The sequence below is a fragment of the Lipotes vexillifer genome, unplaced genomic scaffold (assembly GCF_000442215.2).
Source record: "Lipotes vexillifer unplaced genomic scaffold, Lipotes_vexillifer_v1.1 scaffold1785, whole genome shotgun sequence".
NCBI lineage: Eukaryota > Metazoa > Chordata > Mammalia > Artiodactyla > Lipotidae > Lipotes > Lipotes vexillifer.
In genome coordinates, this window is record NW_006785388.1 from 99,191 (window position 1) to 123,939 (window position 24,749).

Genomic DNA, 24,749 nt, shown 5'->3' on the forward strand with positions numbered 1-24,749 from the left:
AAAGAGCTGGTTTTTAGAAACAGCCCTAAGTTGCTGGGAAGTCAGGCTGGGAAGAAGGGAGACGTCTGGGGTCAGGGTCAAGGGGGCAGGGAGGCTGTCACGGGAGGAGACCCCCTTCCCTGTGGCCATTGGAGGGATAGAAAAGACACCATGGTTGGCGGGGCCCAAGGGAGGAGCCCCTTATCCTAAGAAAGGGCTGAGAAAGGGCCAGCTTTCTGCTTGGCAGTCTTGGGCTCCCTACTTCCTGGCTGGAGGCCAGCGCAGGCCAGCACTCCTGCCAGGAGGGGCACTGTTGTGCTGGGGGCCCTCTCCTCGGGACCTTGAACTCATGTGAGTGTGGAGTGTAGGGGAGAGGTCTGGGGGCCGCAGAGGAAAGTTGGGGGCTGCTGGGACAGGTATTATCTGATGCTCTAGAACTACACGAGGTCACCGAGGCCAGTGAGTGCTCACCAAGGTTTCTGGGGACTAGTGTTTGCCGGGGGTGGGCTAGGCGGTGAGGAGAGCAGGTGTGTCGACACAGGAAGGCAGGCTGGAGGTGAGTGGGGTGGAAGGGAGGGAAGGAGAGAGGGGAAGGCGAGGAAGGGAGGAAAGGTCAGAGAGGCAGTGCCTGGAATGAGCGGGAGGGGTGGGGGCCAGCTCTTCACCCTCCGGGTCCAGTTGCCCCAACAAAGCACCTGCGGGTCCAGTTGCCCCAACAAAGCACCTGCGTTTATTGCTTAACAATACATCCCCCAGTAGCCTATGTGTCTCTCCAGATCTGTGCATACAGAGCCTCCTCCATTTTAAATCTTTTTGACCGTGCCATGCAGCCTGCGGGATCTTAGTTCCCCAGCCAGGGATGGAACCCATGCCCCTGCAGTGGAAGTGCCAAGTCCTAACCACTGGACGGCCAGGGAAGGCATAATTAATTTTCCAGACAGTGGCAGGCTCCCCCCCCACCAGCCCCTCCCATTTTGCAGCACCACCACCAGGTGAGAGTCCTGGCTCCCAGGCTTCGTGCACAGTGCACTGTCACTCCTCAAGGGGTGGGGGACATATGCAACCTGAGATGACACATGTGGTCTCTCACTGTGGGATTTTGTTTTTTATTTTCAATTTTTTTCAGCTGAGGAAAAATTCACATAACATAAAAATAACCATTAGCCATTTAAAAATGCACATTTCAGTGGCATTGAGTATATTCACAATGTTGTGCAACCATCACCTCTATCTACTCCCAGAATATTTTTATCATCTTAAAAGGTGAGAAGAAATGTCTATTGTTTTAGCTACTCAGTTTGTGGAACTTTGTTACAGCAGCCACAGGAAACTTATACGCCTTACTTAGACCACACAGAAAAATGAACTTGACATGGGTTGTAGACCTAAAAGTAAAAGCTAAAACTAAAACTATATATAAATAAAACATGGGGGAAAACCTTTGTGACCTTGGTCTATGCAAAGTTTTCTTAGACAGGAGACAAAAAACAATCATAAAAGGAAAAATTGATAAATTAGACTTCATCAAAAATCCAAACTTTCGCTCTTTAAAAGATACTACTATGAAAATGAAAAGACAAGCCACTGGTTTGGAGAAAAGAAAATATTTTTATGACAGAGGGCTTGTATCCAGAATATGTTTTGCATGCATGTGCGTGCGCATGTGCGCGCGCGCGCGCGCACACACACACACACACACACACACACACACGTAAACTCCTGCAAATCAATAAAAATGAGACAAACATCCTAATTTTAAAAAACGGGCAAAAGGGACTTCTCTGGTGGTCCAGTGGTTAGGACTCTGTGCTTCCACTGCCAGGGGGCACAGGTTTGATCCCCGGTCAGGGAACTAAGATCCTTCATGCCCTGTGCATGTGGCCGAATGAGAAACAAAAAAACAGGCAAAAGGTTTGAATACACAGTGTCACAAAAGACAAATAAGAATGGCAACAGCAACACAACATTGTAAATCAATTATACTCCAATAAATTTTTAAAAAAAAAACAGTAAAAAACAAGTGAAAAGATGCTCACCATCTTCATGGTGACAGCAAGCAGATGGGCAGCCACCTGGGGCTGGGCGGAGGGGCACTGGCTGCAGAGGGAACCCAGAGGGGCCTCTGGGCTGATGGAAATGGCCTGTATCTTGACTGGAGGGTGGTTAAAAGGGGTATGCATTTGTCAAAACTCATTGAACTGTACCCTTAAAGTGGGGTCATTTATTGTCTGTAAATTATACCCCAATAAAGCTCATTTTAAAAGAAAAAAGGAAAAAAAAAGGGAAAAAATATAAAAGAAAAAAGGAAAAGAAGACAACTAATGAAACTGGTTACCTAAAGGGGTAGGAGGGAACTGGGTGCTAGGGATACGAGAGGGAGTGATACTCCTCTGGGTGTGTCTCTTCTGGTGTAGTTTTGACTTCTGGACACATGTTGCTATTTTACATACTAAAAAAAAAAAATCAACAGGATGGGGGGAAAAGCTAAAACTGAATACAAACAAATTCTCCCAAGTGTATTTCAAATGAATAACATAGCTATATTAAAAGGAAAGATTTTTCTTTTTTGGCCGTGCTCTGCTTGGCTTGTGGGAATCTCAGTTCCCCGACCAGGGATTGAACCCGGGCCACGGCAGTGAAAGCCTAACCACTAGGCCACCAGGGAACTCCCATAAAGGGAAATTTTTTTAAAAAGCTATCCAAGGGGGCTTCCCTGGTGGCGCAGTGGTTGGGAGTCCGCCTGCCGATGCGGGGGATACGGGTTCGTGCCCCGGTCCGGGAGGATCCCACATGCCGCGGAGCGGCTGGGCCCGTGAGCCGTGGCCGCTGGGCCTGCACGTCCGGAGCCTGTGCTCCGCGGCGGGAGAGGCCACAACAGTGAGAGGCCAAAAAAAAAAAAAAAAAAAAAACTATCCAAGGGACTTCCCTGGTGGTTCAGTGGTTAAGAATCCATCTTCCAATGAAGGGGATGGGGGTTCGATCCCTGGTCTGGGAACTAAGATACCATGCGTGGCACGGCCAAAAAAACAAAAACAAAACAAAAAAACAATCATGGATTACAGTCCATCGAATAAAATCCACATCCCCGAGTCCACACTGATAGTGAATATATAGATAGATGAACAGAGGAGCTCTTCCTGACAGGAGAATGCCAATGAATGAATGTAGGAGGGATCATGGAGGGAGACGAATCACTGTTTTGTAACCATCAGAGTAATCATTGATTTAGGCAAGAATTATCAATGACTGGTAACATTTTGATAAAGAACAGAATATTTACCTAGTTTCAAAGTATCTTCCTACAAGCTGCTTTTTAGTTACAAAGGGAAAAATAATAACTGTCCACTTGAGAAACTGGCAGTCACCACCTTAACCAAATGCTTAAAGTTAACATCACAGTGAAGGGACAAAACAATAACACTTGCCTCCTGATAAGAAGCCCAGAGAGGGCCTGGTAGCCTCCCAATACCACACAGCCCAAATCGCACCCTGAGAAAACATCGGACAAATCCAGCCTGAGGACGTTCTGCCAAATACCTGGCCTGCACTCTTCAAAAACGTCCATGTCATGAAAGGCCAAGAAAAGCAGAGGAATGTTCCAGATTAAAGGGAACCAAAGAGACATGAGAACGAATGCCACGTGGGATCCTAGACTGGATCCTGGATCAGAAAAGACATCATGAGGATAATTGGTGAAATTCGAATAAGACCTTAGATAAAATAATATTATCGTATTAACGTTAACATTTCTGCTGTTGATAGTTATACTTTGGTTATGTAAGAGTCTATAATAATTATACAGTAATTGTGCTGTGCTTATGAAATACAGAGTGAAGTCTTTGGGGTAAAGGGGTAAAGCTGTATGCAACTTACATAGACATAATAATAAAATATTATTTTTATATATAATAAACACATATGCACCCACAAGTGAGAGGGAGAGAGAGAGAGAGAATGAGAAAGCAAATGGAACAAACTATGAACTCTTGGTGAATGTGGGTTAAGGGTACATGGGAGCTTTCTGTACTATTCTTACAGCTTTTTTGTAAGTCTGAAATAATTTCAAATTATAAAGTTAAAAAGAAAGCTACCGCTTCTATCCAACATTGACTGGAGGGTGTAGCCAGGGCAATTAGGCAACACAATGAAATAAAAGGCGTCCAGATTGGAAAGGAAGAAGTAAAACTATCTCTATTCTCAGATGACATGATCTTGTAGAGGCAAAATCCTAATAATCTCCTAAAAAAATATATTAGAGCTAATAAATGAGCTCAGTAAAGTTGCAGGATGAAAGATCGTTACACAAAAGTCAATTGTACTTCTATACCATAGCAATAAACAATTTTGTTTACAATAGCATTATAAAGAATAAAATACTTAGGAATGAATTTGACAATAGAAATGCAAGACTTGTACACTGTAAACTAGACAATGTCATTGAAAGACAATAAAGAAAACCTGAATAAATGGAAAAATATTTAGTTAGGGTTCTCCAGAGTAACAGAACAGGATACAGGATACACACCACACACACACACACACACACACACACACACACACACACACACACACACGATTTATTTTGAGGAATTAGCTCATGAGATTGCGAGGGCTGGCAAGGTGGCAAGTCTAAAATTTGTAGGGCAGGTCGGCAAGCTGCAACCTCAGGCAGGGTTTCTACATTACAGTCTTGAGGCAGAATATCTGTTTCTCCTGGAAACCTCAGTTTTTGCTTTTAAGGCCTTCAATTGAGTGGACAAGACTCACCCACATTATGGAGGGTAATCTTTACTTAAAGTCAACCAATTGTCGATGTTGACCACACCTACAAAATTCCTTCACAGCAACACTTAGATGAGAGTTTGATTAAATAACTGCAGACTACAGCCTAGCCAAGTTGAAATTAATACACATAAAGTTAATCATTACATCCCATGCTCATGGATGGAAAGAATCTTGTTAAGATGGCAACACTCTCCAATTGACTTACAGATTCAATTCAATCCCTGTCAAACTCTTGCTGGCTTTTTTGCAGAAACTGACAAGCTCATCCTAAAATTCATATGGGGCAGACTGGGAGGACTGCTAAGGGGTATATGGGGGCTTGCTTCAAGGGTGATGAGAACGTTTTGGAGCCTGGTAGTGGGGATGGTTGCACAACTTTGTGAATATACTAAAAGTCATTGAATGTTACACTTTACATGAGTGACTTACATGACAGATGAATTATAGGTCAATAAATCTGTTTAAAAAGAAAAGGAAAAGGAAACCAAGGGAATGAAAACCTCCGATTCAGGGCCGCGGTGGCTGGCTGGGGAAAGGGCCAGGTGTAAATGGCCGACAGCCTCAAGTCCTCGTGCTGGGCATCTGCATGTTATTAGCCGCGGGCCCTCTGGATTAAGGACCGTCAGGGGGAGAGTGTCCTGAGCCAGGACCGCGAGTCCCCGGCTGGTGTGCGCCCTAAGGGTTGGGACACGGGAGGCCGCGCACCGGCGGCAGGTGGCCGCCGGGTCCTAGGGGGTGTGTGGTTCGGGCGCGCGCGGGTCCCAGGGTTGCGGGAGGCGGCGGGGCGGGGCGGGGGGGGGCGGGGCTGCCCGGCGGGCGGGCCCGACGGGCGGGCACAGCGGCCGATCAGCTGTTCCGAAGCTGCACAACAACAAAAGGAACAAGACGGGCCGGCGGCGGCCAGTGGCGCGGCCACAGGAGGGCTGGACCGGCCCTGCGCCCCGAGCCCCGCGCCCGCCGTCCGGGAGCCGCAGCTACCTCAGCCGCCCCGCGCCGCCAGCGCACCGGTTCCCGCCGGTCCCCGCCAAGCCGGGCGCCCACTGCCTTCGCCGCCCGTCCGGCTGCTGGTCGGGCCCACGTAAGTGCGGGCGGGGCCGGCGTCCAGGGCCGCTCGCGCCCAGCCGCCCCGCGGCGTTGCCCGACCCGCGCGCTCCGCCCTCGGGTCGGCCCGCGAGCCGCAGGCAGTGGGCGCGTCCACGTGGCCGGCGGGCGGCCACCCGGAGCCAGCGGCGGCGGAGGGACAGGTAGGTGGCCTCCATCCCCCCGCCGCCCGTGTGGGGCCGGCCTGCTCGGCGGCCCTGGGCTCTGGCAGCGCGGGGATTCGGCTCTGTCTTTAATGGGTCGGGCCCTGCCCCTGCCTCTCGGGCGCCGGCCTGACTGGTCCTTCGTGCCCGGCGCCGGTAGGGACGGTCCGTCCGCGGCTAGCCTCCAGCCCGATGGGGACCCTTTGTGGCAGAGGAGCGGCCCCTTCAAGGACTGCTGCGGCGCCTCCATCCACTAGGGTCCTCGTGGATCTGCCGGGGCGGGGGGCAAGCCCTGGTGGGGGCAGGGCGAGCCGGGCAGGCAGCACCGCGCGGGGCGTTGGGGAGCGGGCGCCAGAGCCGGGTCTCTGCGAGGGTCTGTCCCCACCCTCGGGCTCTGCTGGCAGGGCCGTAGCAGAGAGGCTGGGTGTGCCTGTGATGCCCGAGGCCCCCGGTTACAGGCTGAGGTTTGGGATGGGCACTTGGGCTGCAAATTCTGCCTTTCCAGGTCTCCCTCCCGACCTGTCCCATCCGCATTCTTAGGCCTGTATTCCTGTGCGGTGTGGAGGAGGTTAGGGTGGCATGAGGCCTCCCTTCTCCGTCTTCCTTTCTTCTCTGGCTCTTGCATTAAGGATCCAGGATGCGGACCTGACAAAAGAGCCCCAGAGAGATGATCAGCCTGAGCTGAAACTTTGCAGTTCCAAGCTGGGTCTTCTCCTTGTTCTAGCAAATGCATTTTTTCCCCTTTCCTTGGTTGCTGCCTTGGTTTGGTTCCCCGCACCCTCCCCAAGCTGGGTAACTTGTGTCTCCCTTGGGGCTTGGGCACTGAGAGGGTATCGCTGAGCCCTGCCCCCTTGGCTGCCACGACACTTCTCTGCTGTCTTTGCTGCCTGGAGCTGGCCGAGGGCTGGGTGTGGCCTAGGGGTGAAGACCCAGCCAAGCCTAGTACTGTTCCTGTGGTCTCCCACCCCGTCTCCCCAAAGTCTCAGCTGTATTTCAGAATGCTGCTCTCCTTCCATAGGGCTCCTTGGGCCCCCCTGCATCTCCCCTTCCCCAGCTAACGTGTGGGTTTGGAGAGAGAGCCGCGCAGGGCTGCGTGGGCATCCGTCTGGCTATGCCTGAGCAGAGCCTGACTTATGTCTGTCTCTGTGCTTTGCTCTGGGGGCAGGCGACTCGGCTTTGTGTTCCAGCCGGTAGGCTAGATGGCAGGCTCCTCCTGGACAGCCAGCAGACGGAGGCCCCTGGGGCGAGGAGGCAGCTGGGGCCAGGAAGGTGGAAGTGGCAGCCCTGGTTCCCATCTGGTCTGAGGCTTTGATGCCTCAGACCTCTGTCCTGGGGTGGTGTCCTGACACCAATTTGCGATTGTTCTCTCCGTACCTTTTCTCCTTTCCCCAGCTCGGGTGTGAGGCACGTCTGTGGCCTTGGCTTGCCCACGGTTGGGTTGCTCTTGTGTGCGGCTGGCCACCCTCAGCTCTGGGATCTGGTGTTTGGCTTCTCCTTCCTGGAGGGCCTCCCACCCTGCCTTTCCTAGCATCTGGCTCTACTGCCCCCTTGGGTGTGGCCCAGCTGAGGCGAGGCCTCCTGGCTCCTTTCCAGCAGTGGGTGGGGGATGATTGATGGCCCCCAAGTCTGCCTGCGCTCGCTGCTCACTCGTGCGCCCTGGCGGAGGCCCCTCCTCTCTCCCAGCCGTGGTCGCCATCTGGGGCTCTGGCATGGTGGTGGGTGACTGGCCTCCACCCTCTGTGGCGTGGCTCTCGGCCTGCTGGGGGCCCTTGGCCAGGCAGGGCCGGAGGCGGCTGGGTGCCCTGGGCTGGGGGCCTCTGACCGGCACTCCCCGTCTCTCCTCAGGCCCACCCCCCGGGGCAGCTGCCGGCCATGCCCGCCGCCGTCGGCCTCCTCCTGCTGTTCCTCCTTGCCGTGGGGCGGGCCCTGGGTGGCAGCACGCCCTTCCCTGCCTTCTCAGTGACGGACACCTCGCTCACCCACCTGGCCGTGCACCGGGTGACTGGGGAGGTGTTTGTGGGTGCGGTGAATCGCGTCTTCAAGCTGGCCCCCAACCTGACGGAGCTGCGGGTCCACGTCACGGGGCCCGTCGAGGACAACGCTCGCTGCTACCCACCCCCCAGTATGCGTGTCTGTGCCCACCGCCTGGCGCCTGTGGACAACGTGAACAAGCTGCTGCTCATAGACTACGCAGCCCGCCGCCTGGTGGCCTGCGGCAGCATCTGGCAGGGCATCTGCCAGTTCCTGCGCCTGGACGACCTCTTCAAGCTGGGTGAGCCGCACCACCGCAAGGAGCACTACCTGTCGGGGGCCCAGGAGCCGGACTCCATGGCGGGTGTCATCGTGGAGCAGCGCCAGGGGCCCAGCAGGCTGTTCGTGGGCACCGCTGTGGACGGCAAGTCTGAGTACTTCCCCACCCTGAGCTCCCGAAAGCTCATCGGCGACGAGCACGGTGCCGACATGTTCAGTCTGGTGGGTGAGCCTGCCCGCCTGCTCGGGCTCACGCCAGCTGTCCGGCCCCCAACCCCTCCCCTCCCCTCCCCTCCCTTCTCGCCCCTCTGAAGAGCCAGCTCCCGTGCCCTCCTGCTTTAACTCTGTCCTGGCTCTGCCTCTGGAAGAGCCCTGGTCCCAGAGGGGACAGGCTGCTGAGGACGGGAGGGCGGGCCGGGTCCCGGGACGGGGCTGCTCAGCCTGCCCTCTGGAGCCTTTCTGGCCTGGGGTCCTGCGAGCACGTGGGTCGGGGGCAGGGAGATTGTGAGAGAAGCCCCCCGGGGGCCATGTTGTGGGTGCAGGGCCAGGCTGGGTGGCGGGGGCCGAGGGGCCATGGTTGGGGAGGTCGAGGGTGGACCTAGGCCTCGTCCCAGGCTGTGTCCTCCCCCTGCTCCCCAGGTGTACCAGGACGAGTTCGTCTCCTCTCAGATCAAGATCCCCTCAGACACGCTGTCCTTGTACCCAGCCTTCGACATCTACTACGTCTATGGCTTTGTGAGCGCCTCCTTCGTGTACTTCCTGACGCTGCAGCTGGACACCCAGCAGACACTGCTGGACACGGCAGGCGAGAAGTTCTTCACGTCCAAGATCGTGCGCATGTGCTCGGGGGACTCGGAGTTCTACTCGTACGTGGAGTTCCCCATTGGCTGCTCCTGGCGCGGCGTGGAGTACCGCCTGGTGCAGAGCGCCCACCTGGCCAAGCCCGGCCTGCTGCTGGCCCAGGCCCTGGGTGTGCCGGCCGACGAGGACGTCCTCTTCACCATCTTCTCTCAGGGCCAGAAGAACCGGGCCAGCCCGCCGCGGCAGACCATCCTCTGCCTCTTTACCCTCAGCAGCATCAACGCCCACATCCGGCGCCGCATCCAGTCCTGCTACCGTGGGGAGGGCACGCTGGCCCTGCCTTGGCTGCTGAACAAGGAGCTGCCCTGTATCAACACTGTGAGCCCTCACCCGCCCCCACCCCTGCCCCCGGGCTGGGCCCTCTGCCCCTTCCTGGGTGTGCGGGCCCAGCCCAGGAGGTCGTACGGCAGCCGATGGGCCGCCGTGTGTGCCAGCCTGGGCTCGGTCTTGGGAACGACAGCTTAGCCCGGGGTCCCCCGCCCCCGTCCTCCCCTCCCTGCCTCTGCTGCTTGTCTTTCCCCCACCCCTCTGTGTGGACCGGCCCCTCCCCCGCCCAGCTTGCTCTCCCTGCTGCTGCCTGCTCGCCTCCCTCCTCAGCCCCTGATTTCTTGTGGGGTCCCGGGGCAAACGGTTGGTCTTGGCTGCTGAGGAGCGAGCTCCAGATTCTGCTCCCCCTAGAACGCGGGCTTTCATTGCCTCTGCCCAGCTGGTGCCCCAGGCTCTTACTCACGCGTTCTCCTCTGGCTTCGCCAGCCCATGCAGATAAATGGAAACTTCTGTGGGCTGGTGTTGAACCAGCCGCTGGGCGGCCTGCACGTGATCGAGGGGCTGCCCCTGCTGGCCGACAGTACTGACGGCATGGCCAGCGTGGCCGCCTACCCCTACCAGCAGCACTCTGTGGTCTTCGTCGGCACCCGCAGTGGCAGTCTGAAGAAGGTGAGCCCCGGAACGCTCGGCATGTGGGCGTCAGGCCGCACTGGGACGCGGACGAGGGCTGGGGTCGAGAACGTGCGCTGAGCCCTGCAGCACCTTGGATGGGGCCTGGCCCCTGGGGGACGGGGGACTTCCCAGGCTGCATCCCAGGAGCCCGGCTGCGCTCCACGGGTGGTCTCTCAGCCACCCATGCTTGCAGTGCCACCGCCCGCCGTGGCCTGAATCGCTGGCTTCCTGCGGCTCTGGGGGCAGACCTCCGGGCCTCCCTGCCGGGAGAGCAGGAGCCGTCGCTGCTGGGTCCTCAGTCGAATGAATGAGGAGACAAATGTGGACCTAACCCTCCTTGCCCTCTTGGCCCCTCACGGGCACGGGGGCTGCAGTGCCGGCAGGGCCGCAGCTGCTTCTGTTCCAGGGTGTTCTGAAGGGACAGGAGTCAGGACAACTACCACATTCCCTTCCTGCTCACCTGGGGGATGCGGGGCTGTCCCTGGGGGAGGTCTGGGGTGGCCAGGGGAAGGTCTGTGAAGGGAGCCACCGAGCTCTTGGGGCCTGGTCTGCTTCCCTCCTGGTCCCCGTTTTTCATTTGTCACAGCTTTATTGGGGTGTAACTGCCGTGTCACACACACCGCCCCCCCCCCCCCCCCTTCACTATCCAAATGTCTCCAGACATTACGAACTCCCCTGGGAGCAAAGATATTTCCCCCCCCCCCCCCCCCCCCCTCCAGAACCCCCCCCCCCCCCCCCCCCCGTTTAAAGCATACATCTCAGTGATTTCAGTAAGTCTGCAGAGTTACTCAAGCGTAACCGCTATCTCATTCCAGGATGTTGCCATGATCCTAAAAATCCCTTCCCTCTTAGCTCTCACACTTTCCCTGTCCCCCCAACTCTAGGCAACGCTCATCTCTGTCTCTATGTCCTGGGAGCCTTTTTGGATTGGCTGTGTCACACCCAAGGGCCTCCAGGGGGCAGCCTTGGCGTCCTCCTTCCCTGGTCTGTGAGAAAGGGGGCGGCGGGCAGGCTGGGTCCCTGGCTCGAGAATAGGACGCCCGGGCGCGTGGGGTGCTGCTGTGGCATCAGGTGGCTGGTCTTGTGGCCCAGGTACGGGTTGACGGCTCTCAGGAGGCCCACCTGTATGAGACGGTGCCTGTGGTGGACGGCAGCCCCATACTCCGCGACCTGCTCTTCAGCCCCGACCACCAGCACGTCTACCTCCTGAGCGAGAAGCAGGTGGGCCCGGCAGGCGGTGCGGTGGGGGCGGGATGGGGGTGGGGCGGGTGCTGACACCGCTACCCCCAGGTGAGCCAGCTCCCGGTGGAGACCTGTGAGCGGTACCCAAGCTGCGCCGCCTGCCTGGGCTCGGGGGACCCGCACTGCGGGTGGTGCGTGCTGCAGCACAGGTGAGGAGCTGCCCAAGTGCCCACTCCCCCGAGCTGTGCCCCTGTGGCCTCCCCCTCCCTGCCCTTCTACTTTCTCCAGCTAGCGAGTAGAACCTCTACCCCGAGTGACATTCCTCGGACCCCAGGGGATGAGGCCGAGGCATGCAGTTGCCTGGTGCCGTGGGCTGGGCCGGCTGTCCCCTCTGTCCCCCGCCAGGCCCCTGCTGCACTCCCGCTCCGGGCCTTGCTGGGGCAGCTGTGGGATGGGCCTGGCCTGACCCCTCGCAGATGCTGCCGCCATGGGGCCTGTCCAGGCGCCTCGGCCCCGCGTGGCTTCGCCAAGGAGCTGAGCAAGTGTGTCCAGGTGCGGGTCTGGCCCAACAATGTGTCGGTGACATCGCCTGGGGTGCAGGTGAGTGGCGCGGAGCGTGCGGGTGTAGAGGCCCGTGCACACGCATTGGGGGTGCACCCAGCTCTGAGCCCTCTGCTTCCTCCAGCTGACCGTGGCCATAAGCAACGTGCCGGACCTCAGTGCGGGCGTGAGCTGTGCCTTCGAGGAGGCGACCGAGAGTGAGGCCATCCTGCTGCCCTCTGGAGAGTTACACTGTCCCTCGCCTTCCCTACAGGAGCTCCGGGCTCTCACCTGGGGGCACGGTCAGTGGCTGGGCTGCGGGGGGCAGGGCTGCTGTCCGCCCGCGGCTCATGTGCGGCTCCCCTGGGCTCGCTGCAGGGGCTGCGCGCACCGTGCAGCTGCAGCTGCTGTCCAAGGAGAGCGGCGTGAGCTTCGCTGGGGCTGACTTCGTCTTCTACAACTGCAGCGCCCTGCAGTCGTGAGTACTGGCCCCCCGGCCCCCGGCCCCGTGTCTCTGTTGCTCACGGTGTCGTGTGGGCCTCGGGCGGGCCCCGGTGCCTTTGCCCTTGGTTCCCCGTGTGTCCTGCAGGTGGGATGGTGAGGGGCCAGGCCCGGTCTTCTCCGTGATTTCTGAAGCCTCTCCCCTCTAGGTGCGTGTCCTGTGTCGGCAGCCCTTACCCCTGCCACTGGTGTAAGTACCGCCACGTGTGTACCAGCCACCCCCACGAGTGCTCCTTCCAGGAGGGCAGGGTCCACAGCCCCGAGGTGAGGCGGGCGCCACACGCGAGGGGGCTGGGCTCTGCGCCGGCCGGCCCCCGGCTCTTCTGCCTTCGGTCTTGGGGTTTTCTTGGAGCCCCCTTAACCGGGGGCCGGCCCAGCTGGCTGATGGGCGTTCTCCCCTCAGGGCTGCCCTGAGATCCTGCCCAGTGGGGACCTCCTGATCCCAGCAGGCGTCATGCAGCCTCTCACCCTGCGGGCCAAGAACCTGCCGCAGCCCCAGTCGGGCCAGAAGAACTACGAGTGTGTGGTCCGGGTGCAGGGGCGGCAGCAGCGGGTGCCTGCCGTCCGCTTCAACAGCAGCAGCGTGCAGTGCCAGAACGCCTCGGTGAGGCCCACCCGCCCCGCCCCCCTCGGGGGCCAGGCTGTGCAGGGCTGGGCGTGGTGCAGATCTGTGCCCGGCAGACTCTTCTAGAAGCCTCAGCTGACCGTGGCCAGGGCCCTTCTGAGTCTCCTGCTGGGGATTTCTGAGCTGGGGGAGGGGCGGTCTGTGCATCTCCACTGGGGTCACGTGGGTCCCTCTCCCCCAGTACTCCTATGAAGGTGATGAGTATGGTGACACCGAGCTGGACTTCTCTGTGGTCTGGGATGGAGATTTCCCCATCGACAAGCCCGCTACCTTCCGAGGTGACCGGCGGGATGGGGCTGAGGAGCTCGCCTCCTGGGGCAGAGAAGGCACGTGCTGGGGCCGGGCCCACAGGGGGACCCTTCATTGGAGCCCGTAGCTGTTCCCCAGCGGCGCCCTCTGTGCCCACAGCCCTCCTGTACAAGTGCTGGGCACAGCGGCCCAGCTGTGGCCTCTGCCTCAAGGCTGACCCTCGCTTCAACTGTGGCTGGTGCATCTCGGAGCATAGGTGCCAGCTGCGGGCCCACTGCCCGGCCCCCAAGACCAACTGGATGCACCCGAACCAGAAGGGCGCTCGCTGCAGCCACCCCCGTATTGCCCAGGTCGGCCTCCCCACCACCCGCCGCCCTCTGGGTACCCACTGCTTCGGCTCACCCTCCCGCCTCCCCTCCTGCTCTGCAGATCCACCCGCTCATGGGGCCCAAGGAGGGAGGCACCCGGATCACCATCGTGGGCGAGAACCTGGGCCTCACCTCCCGCGACGTGGGCCTGCGGGTGGCCGGCGTGCGCTGCAACTCCATCCCTGCCGAGTACGTCAGTGCCGAGAGGTGAGTGCGGCTGTGCGGGCGCTGGGCCTCCCCGCAGCCTGCATCCTGACCTCCGACCCGACCCAACTCCTAGGATCGTGTGTGAGATGGAGGAGTCGCTGGTGCCCAGCCCGCCACCGGGGCCTGCAGAGCTCTGCGTCAGCGACTGCTCGGCTGACTTCCGCACGCAGTCTGAGCAGCTTTACAGTTTTGTGGTACGTGGGCTGCCCGCCCCCTTCCCTCTCCCACTCCTTCCTGGCAGGGGCTGTGGCCCGGCCCTGTTGGGCGCCCGCCGTCTCCCCGCTCCCCTCAGGGCTGCTTCTCCCGTAGACGCCCACGTTCGACCGCGTGAGTCCCAGTCGGGGCCCAGCCTCGGGGGGCACGCGGATCACCATTTCCGGTCATTCTCTGGACGCCGGCAGCAGAGTCACAGTGACCGTGAGAGATGGCGAGTGCCAGTTCGTGAGGTGAGTGTTGCAGGTGGGGGCCGTGGGGCCGGCAGGTGGCAGCCCTGGGCGGCCCGCTCCAAGTCCCCGCTTGCTGACATAGGAGGGATGCTGAAGCGATCGTGTGCATCTCGCCTGTCTCCACCCTGGGCCCGAGCCAGGCCTCCATCACCCTGGCCATCGACCGCGCCAACATCTCCAGTCCCGGTGTCCTGTACACCTACACCCAGGACCCCACCGTCACTCGCCTCGAGCCCACCTGGAGCATCATCAAGTAAGGCCCTCGGGAGAATGGGGCCAGGCCCTTGAGTGCCCGGCCTGGGCCTCGCCTGGTGACCAGGTGACCCAGGGTCGGGGAGGCCCTGGGCTCCCATGGCAGCCTCGATAACACTCCAGGGCTGGGCTCAGGGTGGTGGGGAGGAAGCCTGAGACCCCTCACCCCCATACCTAGTGGAAGCACCTCCATCACCGTGAGTGGGACCCACCTGCTGACGGTCCAGGAGCCCCGGGTCCGGGCCAAGTACCGAGGCATCGAGACCACCAACGTGAGTGCCAGCTGCCACCATCCCACCCCTGACTCTCTGCCCACTGTGGCCTCACGTGCTGGGCTGCCCACCTGTGTCCCCACAGACGTGCCAGGTGATCAACGACACCGCCATGCTGTGTAAGGCCCCCGGCATCTTCCTGGGGCGGCCCCAGCCGCAGGCCCAGGGTGAGCACCCTGACGAGTTTGGCTTCCTGCTGGACCACGTACAGACGGCCCGTTCCCTCAACCGGTCCTCCTTCACCTACTACCCCGACCCCAGCTTCGAGCCACTTGGGCCCTCTGGGGTCCTGGATGTCAAACCTGGCTCCCACGTAGTGCTGAAGGTGCCGGTGTGGTAGGCGCCTAGGGCGGGAGGGGCGGGGTGGTGGGGAGCCCTGGCCAGCAGCGCTCTCCATCTGCAGGGCAAGAATCTGATCCCTGCGGCGGCCGGCAGCTCCCGCCTCAACTACACGGTGCTGATCGGGGGCCAGCCGTGCACGCTCACCGTCTCGGACACGCAACTCCTGTGTGACTCCCCGAGCCAGACGGGCCGGCAACCGGTCATGGTGGGTAGGGGGCAGGGAGGCCACCAGAGCAGCCTGGGGCGGGGGTGCGGGTCAGCTTACGGCGCCTGTCCCTGCAGGTGCTGGTGGGCGGCCTGGAGTTCTGGCTGGGCACCCTGCACATCACGGCCGACCGGGCGCTGAGCCTGCCGGCCGTGGTGGGGCTGGCGGCGGGGGGCGGGCTTCTGCTGCTGGCCATCACCGCTGTGCTGGTCGCCTACAAACGCAAGACTCAGGATGCCGACCGCACGCTCAAGCGCCTCCAGCTCCAGATGGACAACTTGGAGTCCCGGGTGGCCCTGGAATGCAAGGAAGGTGCCTGCATGGGGGTGGGGGGTGGGGCAGGCGGCAGGGGCTCCCTCCTCCCTCTCTGCTCACTGTCTCTCACCGGCCCTCCCCAGCCTTCGCTGAGCTGCAGACAGACATCAACGAGCTGACAAACCACATGGATGGCGTGCAGATCCCCTTCCTGGACTACCGGACCTACGCCGTGCGTGTGCTCTTCCCGGGCATCGAGGCCCACCCAGTGCTCAAGGAGCTGGATGTGAGTGCCCCCTGTTGCCTGCCCATGCCCTGTCACCCCTAGGGCCACCTCCACCCTCTGAGATGCCCTGTCCCCCCCTGCCCCCAGACACCCCCCAATGTCGAGAAGGCCCTGCGTCTCTTTGGGCAGCTGCTGCACAGCCGCGCCTTCGTGCTCACCTTTATCCACACTCTGGAGGCTCAGAGCAGCTTCTCCATGCGCGACCGTGGCACTGTGGCCTCGCTCACTATGGTGGCCCTGCAGAGCCGCCTCGATTATGCCACGGGGCTGCTCAAGCAACTGCTGGCGGACCTCATCGAGAAGAACCTCGAGAGCAAGAACCACCCAAAGCTGCTCCTGCGCAGGTACTTGGGTCCCCCTCCGCCAGCCCTGCCCCTCCCCTGGGAGGCCCAGCCCTGCCCGGCCAGGGCCCCAGCACCCCTTTCACCCTAGGACCGAGTCCGTGGCTGAGAAGATGCTCACCAACTGGTTCACCTTCCTGCTGCATAAGTTTCTGAAGGTGCGTGCGCTCAAAGGGCAAGCGGGGGCGAGGGGATGTGAGGAAGCAGTCGGCTGCAGGTGGGCAGCAAGCTGTGTCCCGGCCCTGGCTGCAGGAGTGCGCCGGGGAGCCACTTTTCCTGCTCTACTGCGCCATCAAGCAGCAGATGGAGAAGGGCCCCATCGACGCCATCACAGGCGAGGCCCGCTACTCCCTGAGCGAGGACAAGCTCATCCGGCAGCAGATCGACTACAAGACGCTGGTGAGCGGGGGGCCAGGTGCGCAGGGTATCGGGCCTGAGGGGAAGCCTCACCCAGGACCCACCCTGTGGTCCCCCTCGCCCACAGACCCTGCACTGTGTGTGCCCGGAGAGCGAGGGCAGCGCTCAGGTCCCGGTGAAGGTTCTCAATTGTGACAGTATCACCCAGGCCAAAGACAAGCTGCTAGATGCTGTGTACAAGGGCATCCCCTACTCTCAGCGTCCCAGAGCTGAGGACATGGACCTAGGTGAGGCCCCTGCCCTCTCCTCCTGGGCCCCCCCACCTCCTGTGGCCACGTTACCTTGGCTGGCGTTCACTCTCCCCACCTGAGCTCTGTCCTCTGAGGGCAGTGGGCCCAGGGTCTCAGGGCTCGCGGAGCAGGACCTCAGAGCTGCCTGTGGCCCGCAGAGTGGCGCCAGGGCCGCATGGCCCGCATCATTCTCCAGGACGAGGATGTCACCACCAAAATCGAGTGTGACTGGAAGAGGGTCAACTCACTGGCCCACTACCAGGTGAGGAGCCGGAGGTCCCCTCATGCCCAGGGCCCTTGGGAGCCATGGCCCTGCCCTGAGGCCACAGGAGTAGGGGCCCTGGCCCCTCCCCTCTCTGGCCCCCGCGCCACAGGCCCCCCTCAGGGAGCCACCCCACACGTGCCCTGCCGGGCCGGGGTAGGCGGTGGCTCAGGCCCCTTGGCTTCTCGGCCTCCTGCATTGCCCCCCTCTCTGTCTCTGGGATTTGCAGGTGACAGACGGTTCCTTGGTGGCACTGGTGCCCAAACAAGTGTCAGCCTACAACATGGCCAACTCCTTCACCTTCACCCGCTCTCTCAGCCGTTACGGTAGGCATCCTCGGTGTGGGGTCTCTGCTGGCCCCGTGCCCTGCGAGGCTGTGTCGGCCATCATGGGGAACCCCCAGCCCCACCCCGTCTGAGCAGCCAGCTTGTCTGGCGGCCCCCCTGGACCCTGCTCTCAGGAGGTTTCCAGTTCCTTATAGAGCCTAGAAGTGCAGTGGGCCCGTGAGAGCAGACGGGCCCCCTCGGCCTGCAGGGCTCCCGGGATGGAGGGGAGCGAGAGCCACGGCGACGGCTGGCGTGGCCCCACTGGCCTAAGGGGCACGCCACCCTCTGCCCCAGAGAGCTTGCTCCGCACGGCCAGCAGCCCTGACAGCCTCCGCTCTCGGGCACCCATGGTCACGCCCGACCAGGAGACGGGCACCAAGCTGTGGCACCTGGTGAAGAACCATGACCACGCCGACCACCGAGAGGGAGACCGAGGCGGCAGGATGGTGTCGGAGATCTACCTCACGCGGCTGCTGGCCACCAAGGTGCGGGCCCGCCCCGCGCCACCCTGGCCTCAGTGCACGCACCTTGCTGCCTGGGGAAGGGGCCGCTGGGTTGTTCCAATCCCGAGGGACTTGCTCAACACTTTTGCCACGGGAACTGCCACCCTGAGGTCGAGGCCAAGCTTGGCTGAGGGGTGGTGGCCGAGCAGGGAAGCCCTGCTCGTTGTCAAGCCTCTCCGTCCCCATCTATCCTGTCGTGGGGACGTCCCGCCCCGGGCCCCCGTCAGCCGGTGTCCTTGCTGCGCCCCTGCAGGGCACGCTGCAGAAGTTCGTGGACGACCTCTTCGAGACCGTGTTCAGCACGGCGCACCGGGGCTCGGCCCTGCCCCTGGCCATCAAGTACATGTTTGACTTCCTGGACGAGCAGGCCGACCAGCGGCAGATCGGCGATCCCGACGTGCGCCACACCTGGAAGAGCAACTGGTACTGCTGTGCACCGGCCCGCGGGCGGGCGTGCGAGGAGGCTCGGCTGGGGCTTGGGGACCACGGTCAGGATGCCGGCGGGGGGCTTGGCTGGTCACGCTGGCAGGAGAGGACAGCGGCCTGGCGCTGATGGTGCCACCGAGCACAGAGAGCGAGTGCGTGTGATTCCGCGGGCGGGCTCTGCCAGGGCTTTGGGCGTCTGGGATGTGGGTAGTGTGGCCAGCGCCCAGAGGTGCCCTTGGCCCTGCTGCTCACCTGGTGATACCGCTGACACAGGGCAGAGGTAACCAGAAGCCCGGTCCAGGGGTTAGCCGTGCGAGGGGGGCGCGTTGAAACTCACTGAGGACGGAAGACCGTCCACTCTGACTTCTCACTGCTTGAAGTCAGGCAGAAAATTAAAGAAGAGGCTGCTAGCTCTCAGCGCGTCACTCTCGCCGCCTGCGGGCCTGCGGAGGTGAGCGTGGATGGGAGGGTGTGTGCGGGGAGATCGCGGAGCTGCGGGCCTCTGTCCCTCTGTCCAGCCTGCCCCTGCGCTTCTGGGTGAACGTGATCAAGAACCCGCAGTTCGTGTTTGACATCCACAAGAGCAGCATCACGGACGCCTGCCTGTCGGTGGTGGCCCAGACCTTCATGGACTCCTGCTCGACGTCTGAGCACCGCCTGGGCAAGGACTCGCCCTCCAACAAGCTGCTCTACGCCAAGGACATCCCCAGCTACAAGAGCTGGGTGGAGAGGTGGGCCCCAGCGTGTGGGGAGGCAGGGCCGGGACCCCAGGGGACGCGGCTGCTGGGCGAGGGAACAAGGCCCGGAGGCTGGCCTGGCAGCCGGGGCAGGGGCTTTGGCTTCTGTGGCGCCTGCTGGCACGACCTCCTCGGGGTCCCCAACAGGTACTACCGGGACATCGCCAAGATGGCGTCCATCAGTGACCAGGATATGGACGCGTACCTGGTGGAGCAGTCCCGTCTCCATGCCGGCGACTTCAGCGTCCTGAGCGCGCTCAGCGAGCTCTACTTCTACGTTACCAAGTACCGCCAGGAGGTGCGCGCCAGCCCCTCGGGCCCCTGCTCTCTGGCTCTGAGGGTACAGCCAGTGGCAAAGGCAGGGGCGTGGTGGGGGTCAGCGAGCCCAGCTCTTGGACTCCTCATGGTTCCTCCCCCAACCAGGCCCTTAAGGTGGCACAGGTGACACTCTCTGTAGATGCTGGGATTTGAGGGACCCAGTAGAGAAGCCACTGGCTGGAGCGCAAAGTTCTGGTCCGGCAGAAGTTAGGGGCCGGGAGCACACGGAGGGCTGGGTTGACGGGCTGGGGCCAAAGGTGGGTGCGGTCAGCCCACCTGCCTGGTTTGTGGCTGGAGAGTCAGGGAAGACAGATGCGCCGGCTCCAGGGTTGGATTCCTGGCTGGAGATGAGAATGGGTGGGCCCGGACAGGGCCCCGAGCCTGGATGAGCTCCCCAAGGTGGGGGCCACGGGCAGCTGGAGAGGGAGACGTGGCCCGAGAACTTGAGTGGCCCTGGGACATTCAAGAGGTGGCAGAGAAGAGGGGGGACCGGCTGCAGAGTCTGAGGAGGCTCGGGAGGGGTCCCCGAGTGCCAGACGGGTCCTGGAACACGCGTGAGGACCCCACCCCCACCCCCGCCCTGGGCGTCAGGGAGGAGGGAGCAATGGGCTCTGTCGGGTGCTGCCCACGGTCACGGAAGGTGAGGCCCGAGATCGCGGAGACCTGGGTGAGAGAGGTCTGGGGTAGGGTGGGGGTTAGGAGGGACGGGAAAGGGGGGCCTCCAGTCCAGACCACCCTGTGGGAGGGGCTGTGTGCTGGCCGTGGGAAGGCGGAAAGAGGTTGTGCATTTGGAGGAGGGGTTGGGGTCGAGGAGGAGCTGGAGGCCCTTTCGGAGGCCAGACGCTGGGCCCCTCCCACGTGGGAGGGGGTATCTGGGGTGGGGCTTGGCCAGGAGGAGCCCGTCCCTCAAGAGCCCGGCTCTGGGCCTCTTCCCGCAGGTTCTCACCGCTCTGGACCGAGATGCCTCTTGCCGGAAGCAGAAGCTGCGCCAGAAGTTGGAACAGATCATCGGCCTCGCGTCCACCAACAGCTAAGGGAGGCGGACCCCGTGAGGAGGGGGCTTCTCAGTCCTGAGCTGTACTCCCGTGCAGAGGGGCGTCTCCCGCCTGGGTCCCGGGGCTGAGCCCTGGATCGGGTGGCATGAGGTCACCGGGCCAAGATGCCCCCGGCACAGCCGGGCCCCCGTCATTAGTGCCTTGCTTTGGGCCCTGCATGGGGAGGGGGTGACCGGACCAAGCCCCCCACCCCGGCAGCAGCAATACCCCCGCCCTCCTGCCGTCGTGCCGGGGGTTGTGGTTGCCCCTGCCCTCCTTGCTATTTATACCCCAACCACCTATTTATTTAATTTATCTCCACCTCACCGCCGTCTCCATCTGTAAATACGCGCCCCCTCCTCCCCCGCCCCCCTCCTTGAGCCCTCCCGGCTCCCCTGTGACGTGGTCAGCCTTGGCCTAGCCTCTGGCCCCGCCCCCTTGCCCTGGCTGGCCCCACCCATGCCGAGGACGGGGCCTCGGGCACCAGCAGTCCTTGGGGCCGGTGAGGCACCGAAGTTGCCCTCGGACGGTGGCTCGGCCAAGGGGTCCCCCTGCGGCCACTGCAGCAGCCCCTCCAGACTTCTCGGGCTGGGACTGTACCCCCTCCCGGGGCCCCGTTCTCTCTGAGCGCCTGGAGAGTTCGAACCAGGCTCCTGCCAGGGCGTGAGCTGGGCCTGGGAGCACCAAAACCCCCTTCTCCGGGCCCTGCTGCCAAACCCCCTCAGTGTGGTCTGCGCGTCCGGACCCCTCATCCTCCGCTGCCCTGTCCTGCGCCCGCCCCGAGGGGCAGAGGCAGCAGTGCCTTACTCCTTTGTCCTTCTGCCTCCTCAGAGGAATCTGGCCCCGACCCACGCTCCTGGAAACCCACTTGGCCCCTTTTTCTCTTTTTTGCATGAGGTTTTCTTTGTCCCTGTAATTTTTTTTCCTAATTAAATGTTGAGAAATGGACGCAGTGTGTGGCTTTGTCCTCGGGGCAGGTGGCTGCTCCCGGAACGTGGAAGCAGGTGGGGAGGCTGTCGGACTCTGCATGAGCTGCTCGCCCTTGAGCGGGGGAAGGGTGACTCGTTGCAGGGTTTCTGAGGACTTGAGGCGCTCCAGGGCGACATCCAATCCATCAGTGAGTCCTGGTGGCTCCACCTTCAAGACACATGCGGAATCTGCCCCCTTCTCCCCACCTCCACTGCCCCCAACTGGTCCAAGCCGCCCTTGTCGCTTGCCTGGATGCCAGGGTACCCATTTCTGCCCTGGCCGCCCTCAGCCTCTTCTCAGCGTGGGAGGCACTGGGACCCTTTTAACATACACGGTGGACCTTGTCCCCACTCTGTTCAAAACCATCCAGGGCTTCATGGCCCCCAAATGCCTTCATATCTGACAACTCTTTACTGTCCTAAGTGCACTGCAATCGCTGTGCTCCTACCTACCTCCTACCTCTTACCCTCTTATGCCACACACCTGTTCAAGTAAGCCGGGTGGGGAGAAAGCAGGATGCGATTTTAAATAGAGTGGCCAGGAACGATTTCCGGGTGAGCCAGGGGGATCCCCAGAGGAGGAGGGTTCCAGACTGAAGAGAACCAGTGCAAAGGCCTTGAGGCAGGAGCCAGCCTGGCATGTTTTGTTATTTTTTTAATAAACTTATTTATATTTTTGGCTGTGTTGGGTCTTTGTTGCTGCGCACGGGCTTTCTCTAGTTGCGGCGAGCGGGGGCTACTCTTCCTTGCGGTGTGCAGGCTTCTCATTGTGGTGGCTTCTCTTGTCGCGGAGCACGGGCTCTAGGCGCGCAGGCTCTAGAGCACAGGCTCAGTAGCTGTGGCACACGGGCTTAGTTGCTCCGTGGCACGTGGGATCTTCCCAGACCAGGGCTCGAACCCATGTCCCCGGCATTGGCAGGCGGATTCTTAACCACTGAGCCACCAGGGAAGCCCCCGGCCAGGCATTTTTAAACGGCTAAGGAAGCCAGTGAGGCTGAACCACGATGAGCAAGCGAAAGGGTGGGAGTGGAGAAGATTGGAGAGGAAACGGGCTGGATCACATCTGGCTTTTTTTTTTTTTTTTTTTGGCTGCACTGGGTCCTCGTTGTTGGGTCTTCATTGCTGCGCGCAGGCTTTCTCTAGTTGTGGCGAGCGGAGGCTACTCTTGGTTGCAGTGCACGGGCTTTTCATTGTGGTGGCTTCTCTTGCAGAGCTTGGGCTCTAGGCGCGCAGACTTCAGTAGCTGTGGCGCGCGGGCTCAGTAGTTGTGGCACATGGGCTTAGCTGCTCCGTGGCATGTGGGATGTTCCCGGACCACGGATCGAACCCGTGTCCCCTGCGGTGGCAGGTGGATTCTCAACCACTGCACCACCAGGGAAGTCCCTCACATCTGGCTTTTCAGCCACTGTAAGTTCTTTGGCTTTGTCCCTAAGAGTCCCTTCTGGAGATTCTTTTTAACAGAGGAGTGACGCAATCTGACTTATGTTTTAAAGCAACCTGGCAGCTTCACCAGTTCACCTGTCAGGCCAAGGCAGTAGGCTGATTCTGGGCTTTGCTGGGTGAGGGAGGGAGAATCAGATTGACGTCGGGCCCTAGAGCCTGGGGTACTGTAGCTCGGGAGCTGCCGGCAGAGAGGATCCTGGGGATCTGCAGAGGGTCCCCCTGGAGTATCACGGGGTGCTGATCGGCACAAGTGTGTGAGGAAACCGCCCCGGGCCTTGGAAAGGGCTGCCAGGAAGGATTACAGGGAACTATGCCCAGGGCTCAAGCAGGCCCTGGATGAGCACCTGTCCCCACTGGCCAGAATGGAAACCTCGGAATTCAAGAGGCCTGAGGGCGGGCACTCAGAAGGGTCTTGCCTCAGTAGCGGGAAAATAATTAATTCTACAGTAGAAGCTGCTCTAGCGCCATGTAGCAAATCTTAGAAGCAAGAGTCTAAAGAATCAAATTGTCTCCAAGTAACCGCAGCACCTGAGTACAAAGTTCGAGTATGTTTACGGACACAAAAGTAGCCAGCACCCAAGGGAAAACATACAAGGTCTGCTATCCAAGCAAAAACCCTTGGCATGAAAATAGTAAGTAAAGACCAGCCCATTAGAAGGAGATAGATAGAGCAATCAATAAAAGGCAACCAGATTGGAAAGGAAGGAGTAAAACTTCCATGATCGCAGGATATTTTAGAGGGAGCTAACTCCCCCTGCCCAGACCCTGAGCCAGGTGTGCCAGCAGTTTTCTTCACTGATCTGAAACAAAGCCAGTAAACTACAAAATTCCTAGCCTAGTGCTTCTGGGTTGTTTGCTCTTCTCACACACGCTCAGTTTTTTATTTTTGCGGGACACTAACCTAATGGTGACATAGATGTGGGGAAACCAGAATTGTGGTGGGAGGGCACAGTTTCTGGAGTGAGTAGAATAGAACCATTTGGGGAGGAGGCAGAGGGAGAGTGGCGTGAAAGTGCTCAATTCTCATCTCCCCATCGATAATGAAAGTCTTAAAAATGGTTTTCAAAAAGGGAAGAAAGAAAAAGACCCTTGCTGTAGCCACCAGAGCTGCTGCGTGCTGGCGGGGGAGATGCTCCATCATCACCGTCATCGCCATGCCCACCGCCACCATCCCCAGCACCAGCATCTCCCTCCCTCCAGCCCACGCTGCCAGAGCTCTCTGGGTTCTGTGCCGGCAGACTCCGTGCACGCACATGCAGGAATAGGGACCGGATCTCCACCGCACTGGCTTGAAAGAATCCCCTAAATGCAGCCAAAATATATGAAACACAGGCTGTGAAGAAACTGGGCCTCAGGTGAGGGAGGACCGTCAGGGATCTCTGGGAGCTGAGACCCCGAAGAGGTGAGCCGTGCAGCTGCCCCAGCCTGCTGTCTACACGGACTGTCCGGACCGAGTCCATCCGCCTCCCCGGGTCTCGGGGGTGGATCGCAGAGCGCACGCAGCCGGAGTTGGTGGGTGGAGGACTGGAGGGGACACAGCGGCAAAGGGAGAGAAGAGTGCCCAAGGGCGGAGGGTCCATTGGAGCGCGCCGAGGACCACTGAGCAGCATCAGTGTGGAAGGGAACTCTGCGAGGCGGGGGACAGGGCCACCCAAAGGGTGGAAGGTAAGTCTGCCCAGCGCTCGAGCAGGACAGGGACTGGGGGCTGCCCGCACCGGCCAGAATACAAACCTCATAATTGGGGAGGCACCCTGAAGGGGGCTCAGAAGGCTCGCGCCTCAGTAGTGTGGGAAAAAAAATGAATCCTATGGGACTTGCCTGGCGGTCCAGTGGTTAGGACTCCGCACTTCCAATGCAGGAGGTGCGGGTTCGATCCCTGGTCGGGGAACTGAGATTCCGCATGCCACGGAGTGCGGCCAAAAACTAAAAAAAAAAAAAAAAAAAAAAAAAAAAAAA

General features: G+C 60.5%; 1 protein-coding gene across 1 annotated transcript; it reads left to right on the forward strand.

The window, feature by feature from the left end:
- The first annotated feature begins 5,956 nt into the window (after nucleotides 1–5,956).
- PLXNA3 (plexin A3) lies at nucleotides 5,957–20,614 on the forward strand. The gene is made up of 33 exons (XM_007457437.1): nucleotides 5,957–6,008; nucleotides 7,854–8,480; nucleotides 8,898–9,437; nucleotides 9,873–10,055; nucleotides 11,151–11,279; nucleotides 11,349–11,449; nucleotides 11,717–11,840; nucleotides 11,926–12,082; nucleotides 12,159–12,258; nucleotides 12,431–12,545; nucleotides 12,685–12,885; nucleotides 13,088–13,184; nucleotides 13,315–13,505; nucleotides 13,585–13,730; nucleotides 13,804–13,924; nucleotides 14,040–14,176; nucleotides 14,259–14,429; nucleotides 14,607–14,700; nucleotides 14,786–15,025; nucleotides 15,104–15,247; nucleotides 15,325–15,559; nucleotides 15,646–15,788; nucleotides 15,876–16,132; nucleotides 16,221–16,287; nucleotides 16,382–16,528; nucleotides 16,614–16,773; nucleotides 16,935–17,038; nucleotides 17,268–17,364; nucleotides 17,659–17,849; nucleotides 18,121–18,290; nucleotides 18,812–19,024; nucleotides 19,178–19,328; nucleotides 20,287–20,614. The coding sequence occupies exons 2-33, from the start codon at nucleotides 7,881–7,883 to the stop codon at nucleotides 20,380–20,382; spliced, it is 5,622 nt and encodes a 1,873-aa protein (XP_007457499.1). The 5' UTR covers nucleotides 5,957–6,008; nucleotides 7,854–7,880; the 3' UTR covers nucleotides 20,383–20,614.
- Nucleotides 20,615–24,749: the final 4,135 nt, after the last annotated feature.